Source organism: Drosophila ficusphila, unplaced genomic scaffold (assembly GCF_018152265.1).
Source record: "Drosophila ficusphila isolate 14025-0441.05 unplaced genomic scaffold, ASM1815226v1 contig_198, whole genome shotgun sequence".
In the NCBI taxonomy this organism is placed as follows: Eukaryota; Metazoa; Arthropoda; class Insecta; order Diptera; family Drosophilidae; genus Drosophila; species Drosophila ficusphila.
This window is the reverse complement of record NW_025064092.1, coordinates 12071833-12078552: the sequence shown is the minus strand read 5'-3', so window position 1 is coordinate 12078552 and position 6720 is coordinate 12071833. Positions and strand designations below refer to the sequence as shown.

General features: G+C 49.0%; 1 protein-coding gene across 1 annotated transcript in view; it reads left to right on the top strand.

Moving 5' to 3' along the window:
- Positions 1-1397: 1397 nt before the first annotated feature.
- Positions 1398-6720, top strand: part of LOC108097390 (pituitary homeobox homolog Ptx1) — a 32123-nt gene continuing 26800 nt past the window's right edge. Inside the window, 1 exon segment of the mRNA XM_017199649.2 lies at positions 1398-2440. Within this exon segment, the coding sequence (XP_017055138.2) occupies positions 1822-2440 (619 nt within the window). The 5' untranslated portion in view covers positions 1398-1821.

The following is a 6720-nucleotide window of genomic DNA, read 5'->3' as shown; positions in this document are numbered from 1 at the left end:
TAACAATCAAATTCCGGCAAATAAACGAGAGTTTGCTGAAGAGCTCGCAGAAACAGAACCGAATGAATCATCCGGAGCGACCTGCTCTAAAAAATATCGGGTTACTCCGCGGAATTCTTCTAGTACGCACCGTCGTCTGTCTTTCTTTCTTCCCAGTGTTGCCCTCTCTCTCTCCCGAGGTTCTCGTGTTCCGTCTCTCTCTCTCTTGTCTTTGATGCCAGACTGCGTGGCCCGACGGATGCTCGATCCGCTCCGATCCGCTCTAATTTGTCCGTGTGAGCGTTGGCATTTGAATTGTCTAATTGCCGCGTGGGTTCCTCCATAGGGGAGCCCACTGTGGGGGCGTGAGAAAGGCCCCGCACGGACCGTTGCACGCTTATTGGCGAGCTTCTGATGCAGCCGATCATGTCTTTCCAACGCCAATAAAAGTTCAGTTTCGGATTGTTCCCTGTGATTTTTTTTGAATGCTAAAGTTCAAGTCCCTCAGTATGCTCCTCTACTTGCCCCGAAATCATGTCGAACCATTTGGTAAAGCCATCTGAAGAGCCGGCTGTCCGAGTACCGAATTTCAGCACAATTGCCCCATGGGAGACCGAGTTCCCTGAGAACAATAACTAACCCACATACTGGCCCGAAAATCCTGCGGAACTGCGCAGCAAGGACTCTCCCTCGAACGCGCATACATGGCCAAGTGTAAATGCTAATTTACGCATTCGAATAGTAAAAGTTTTTGGCGAAAATTTTAATTAGACAGTTTTTTTTTTGAAAGCATTGTTAGACGGGCGACAATTCGGCCCGACAAGTGAGTAGTTTTTACAGCTGAAAACCGAATGCTTTCTTGTTTTTTGGGCCATAAATTGGCGTCCTTCATTGAACGGAGAGGAGTTCGAGCTGCGAGTTCGAGTCTTCGATATCTTTTTTGGGCTCCCCTTCCGCGCTCTCCCCTCTCTTCCTGGCCCTCTTTCACTCACACAAAATGGGTGCCGCACACTCTGACGCCGCAACACCAATACCACGACTTGTGGCTCACCAATACACTCACGATGGCTTAAGAACTGGAAGTTCAAGGGAAAGCTGGAAGGCTGGCCGTGAGTGCGAAGAGCACGGCTAGCTGCCGCTTGGAAGGCTAGTGCTGCCCTCCTCGCTCTCATGGCGAACAGATGCTGCACATGCGCCATGTTGCCGAGGGAAGTCCCACATGGTGCTGCCTCGCTCGCACCAGTTGGGGTGGAAAGAGCGCGGCTAGCGTGCGACAGAGACCGCCCCTGAATATTTACCGTTGCCGGGCGGCGCAGTCGACGTCGGCGCCGCAGCCAGCGCGCTGCCGTTGGCATTGCTGCTGCTGCCGCTGCAGATGTTGCTACTGCGTTTGCCATGATTTGAGGTCCTCGGAAGAGCAAAGCTCCGCTGGCCGTTTACCGTTTGTTAGCTGAATGCCTCCTTGGCCAAATCCAGAGCGGAATGCAAAGCCAAGTCGAAAGCCAACCACCAGCACCAGCAGCAACATCACGGCAGCAACACTACGGCAGCAACAGCACGACAGCAACTGCGACGACAAAACTCCTGGTGCACATTAAGGCAGGCAACAGTTTAACGTGGAAATTATTGCGAATTTGTTGTGTGTTTTTCTGCGACGCGTGCCAGGCGCAACTTCGCACTACTGCATCCCGCGTGCAACATTGCAACGTAGCCGTAGTTCTTTGTTGTTTGCAGTTCGTTTTTTTTTAATATTTTTTTTGGGCCGAACCATGCTTCTCTGCTGACAGCAGCACCATTTAGTCGTAGCCTTAAATATTAGCAACTAGCAATTAGCAATTAGCAATGCCGCAGCGTTCACCATTTGCCATCCAGGAGCTGCTGGGCTTGGCGGTGGCAGCTGCCTCTGAAACGCCGACCGACCTGACGACGACGGCAACAACGGCAACTGTTGCCGGTGCAACAACACTGGCGAAAGAGCGCCAATCGCCAGCACCGCCGAAGACAACAAATGCCGCGATGGCAGAAGCAACAGCCACTGCAGCAACGTCGTATGTCAGCGGGGCAGCAGCAACATCAGCAGCAGCAACAGCAACAGCAGCAACAGGAGCAACAACAGGAGCAACAACAACGGGCAATGCGGCTGAGGGCAATTTAGTGGGTGGCTTGGAGCCACAGAAACAGCTCAACCACCACCAGCAGCACCACCACTACAGGGAGCACCACCAAATGACCATGGCGGCCGCCTCGCGAATGGCCTACTTCAATGCCCATGCGGCGGTGGCGGCGGCCTTTATGCCCCACCAGCTGGCCGCGGCGGTGCACCACCATCATCAGCACCAGCACCAGCACCAGCACCACCCGCACCACCACCCACACGGGGCCGCGGGGGGGCCGCCACCGCCGCCGCCGATACAGCACCACCACCCGCACCATCCGCACCACCCGCTGCTGCACGCGCAGGGTAAGCCACTGTCCCCACCAAGACACCCACCGACCCACCGACAAACCACGTACACCGAAAGAAAAGCCAAAATAAAAACCAATGACTGGCAGCCTTAAAATAAAAATCGAGAAAATTAGCCGCAATATTCACACATTTAATTTGAAAAATAATTTACAAGTTTATAGAAATAATTGCAAATATTCGGGCAATCACTTTTTGCTGGACGTGTAGATCCAAGTAGTATCCTATAAGGGTTCCTAGCAGTTGAAACTTTATAGAAGTTAATGCGAAGACCAACCATTTCCATTTCTTTCCGTGCAAACGTACAATGGCATTCAGGGTTTAAACGCAATTAACAATCGCAACTGGTTTTGTCACCTGCCAGACAAACCAACACAGACACACACACAGCCAATGAGTGCACACCCATACAGTGGCACAGTGGGGCGAATCGGTGTGTAGAGTGCCGCTTAGTCGGCATAAAAAAGGAATTATTCAACGAGCCATCGTCCAGGCGAATCAGCAAATCAGCTTTGGCCCACTACAGTCCGCCTGCGAAGCCACTCCACTTGGGGGCACAGCACCACCCCGCCCCCCGCACCACTCAAGCTGAGCTGCTAATTGCAGTGTGTAAGTGTGTGTGTGTGTGAGAGGGAGGGAGGGAGGCGGTGGTGCAAAGTGGTGCTCTGCGACTCCAATAAGTCCACTGTGCGTGGGTAAACTGAAGGTAGCTGAAAGGAATTTAAAAAGATTATTCTTATTTAGTTGTGCATTGGGGAATTATTATTAGGGAACACGCTTCTTTATCTGCACATTATTATCAAAAGTGGCTGACTTTTGGGTGCTTGGTGCCACTGTAAGCGCGCCTTTGTTTGCCGTTGACAGACGCACACTGAGCGAAAACCCAAAGCTCATTTGCAAGTGGCAATATCATCCCAAGTCGGCGATGACAGCCGACGCAGATGAGCAGAAAGGCACGGAGAGAAATGAGGCAGGAGTGCTGGGGATACACTCGAAGAAAAGTGTGCCCAAAAGAAAAAGTCGTCTCAAGCTGTTGTGCTGCTGGCATTTGGTATTTGGTATTTGGTAAAACACCCATGCTTTTCATATCCAAATTTTTGTTTTGGTTATAAATAACCCATTGTAGAGCCATCGCTGTTTTTTTTCTGTGCAAACTGTAAAGGGGCTCCGATAATCTTGTAGCTTCAAGTGGCAGCTGTTATTTTTGTTATTATTATTTTAATTAGCGTTGAAATATCATCGTCATCGCCGATCTCCGATCTCCGATCTTCCATCCCGACTTCTGCTGCTCCGCACTGATTCACTGTGCCAATTTCGATGCGCACTTGACGTATTATTCGTTATTCACAGCAGTTCGACTCAGTTTTCGACTCGGAATTTGTTTATCCCGTCACTTCCGGCCTTTTTGGCTTTATTTTCTGCACCTTCCGGAGCTTTCTTTCCGCCCTTGGTGTTCTGGCCACCTTAATTACAGCGCTATTTTCGCTCATCGCGGCTTTTCACTGCCTCGTCTTAAGCAGCGCCTAATGAACGTGGGAAGCTGCTAAAGAAGGTATTTCAACTTGGTGCGGAATGTTTACAGGGTTTGTTCGAGCTAAACTATCAGTACTTGATATGCGATGAGGATTTCAGTGCTTAACTCCAAGTTTTCAGTGTAAACTTCACTTCTCATTTCCCACTCCAGGGTGTGTGCCAGTCGAGCATCGATTGGAGTTCTCAGTTCTCAGTTCTCAGTAGTCGCTCCTCGTTGCTTTTCGTTCGCGTCATCGTATTTAATTTTGCATATCGTCGACCCGTTCTGCTCTCCATGTCGCAGACACTCGCACTCGCAGTTTGGTTTTGTGGAGCTGATTTCATGCCCGCTTGCGCAGCCAGTTCGTCAATTAAAAAATCGCATCAAGTTCGGTCGGATTTCGGCGGATTTCCTGCCCGGAGCCGGGTATTTGGCGCCTTCCATTAAGTGCCTTTGATCTTTTACCAGAAGGGAAAACCGAGTCGGAAAATTGGTTGCCCAACGACAATGGCGAAAACGGTTTTTCGGCTTCTTCGCTTTCCCCACATTTAATTGACAATTTTCATTTTGGCTCCTCGCGTCGCTTTGTTGTGACAGTCGTTTTGATGTGTTTGCACACCGACAAACGAACGTCGCACAAGCACACACACACACCCCCCACACACACCCCACACACACCCCCCACACACCCCACACACACCCCACACGAATATTGCGAATATTGTTTATTGTTGTTGCGAATATTTCGGTAAATTCCTTGCCGCTCGAAATTAACCATTTAGCGTTTTTCTAAATTTCGATTCGACGGGTTTTCGGTTTTTGTGCGGCGCCGAAAGCTGTCAAATAATTGCCGCCAGTTTATGATTTACTAATTACACATTCTATTCATCAGATCAGCTGTAGTTGCTGTGGCTTAATTGGCATAGGGTTATTTATTTATTTAAGGAATATATATACTATATATTAGGAATAGACACTTGATGGTTTCGGGGCGACGGGAAGTGTTGCAACTGACGAAGACTCCTGCTCCTGCTGCTAATTGCTGCCCTTTGATATTTGAGCCACTTTGCTAATAGCCTGACCGAGTACACTCACTCGTATTCACTTGTACTCACTCCGTCGCGTCTCCTTGGCTGATAAAAATACTCTTAATTGTAGTTGCGCCGCGGACAATGTGTGCGGTCGTCGTTTGACATTGCTTTGATTTTGCGTTGACGTAGATTAGAAAAAGAAAAAGAACGGGTGGAAAGTGGGTGGGAGAGGTGCGGAGAGTGGGTGGGGAAAGTGCCAGCGAACGCCCTTCGATTTTTTTTAGTGAGCGGACGACCATCGAGTGTGCCCCCACCCTGCCCACCTACCACCCCCTTTTCTCGCCCTCTTTTCTCCTCCCCCTTTCGAAAATCCTTATTGTCTGAGGTGTGAAAATGTTCGGCGTCGGCGTTCCACGAGTGCAGTTATTGTTTCATTTGTTGTTCTTGTTATTGTTGTTGCTGCACTTTTCAGCCCCTCCCCCTCCCCGCCCACCTTTTCACACTCTCCTCTTTTTTTTTTTTTTTTTGTTTTTTTTTTGGCACTTTGTCACACTTTTTCGCTTTGATTTTTTGCGAATTTAAAAGTCAATTAAAGCGACTTGACGAACGAAGTGCCGAGTGCCACTCAAGGGTTAATTTGTCCGTGCCCCTGTGTGTGTGTGTGTGAGGGAGAGTGTGTGCCAGTGTGAGTGCGAGTGTGGATGCGGGTGTGGGTGGAAGCTGATTCACAGCCAGGCGAACTGGCCAGAATTAGCCGCAACTCGTTCAAATTTTCTCAAACGGAACGCTTGCAATTCATTCGCGATAATCACAAATTACAGTAATAATAAAGCGATAACTATGCTGTGGAGTACAGTGGGGCCTGCCTATTTCAACCGATTCAAAATACGATTTAGTCACTACACTCATTTCGGATACCTTGAGTAAAGCTTTTTCACATTCGAAGACAAGTTTTAAAGATACATTTATTGAAAATCTGTTTCCATGAGTTTACCATACTCGGGGCACTCGCATTCGTATTCATGTATTCATAAGGCGGATTTGTGCCCCGTCACATGGCAATCAGAGCCGGGCAATTCGTGCCCCGAAGTTCAGGAGCGTCGTCGAGGGGGATCCGCGGCACATAAGCCCCTTTTGGAGGAGGGAGGCCCCTCCGGAGAAGGCGCTGCGCTGCGCTAATTTTGTAACGCAAATAAACACGATTTGGCACTTGAGTCCGCTTCCTCAGCGGCTCGAAAGTGGGATTTCGGTGCGGATTTGGATTTGAATTCGGAATTTGGCTGCTTTCACTGTCCAACGGCAGCAGCAACATCCCATCAGCAACATCCAAACAGCAACAGCAACAGCAACAACAGCAACACCGACAATCAACAACTACTACTGCTAATTATTCATGGCATGGCCATCTACCTGGCTATTTGGAGTGGCTACTCAGCACTTTTTCGGCTGGAAATTGTTTCAATTGTGGACACGATGTGATTCACATGTTCGAACGACCGACCGACTGCTGGCTGCCAGATAAATGGCACTGCGACTCGGCTATTCACTCCGCTTTTTATCGCTTTTTATACCGTCCAAATCACTGGGTTAATGGCTCCTCCAAATATCTAATAGATGGCTTTGCAGAAAATCCCACACCGCTTAACTCATCCACTTGCAATCCATGTGATATTTGATGTGATATATAGTACCTCTGAGCAACCCCTTCAATTTTCAAAAAAATTAGTTTGCCA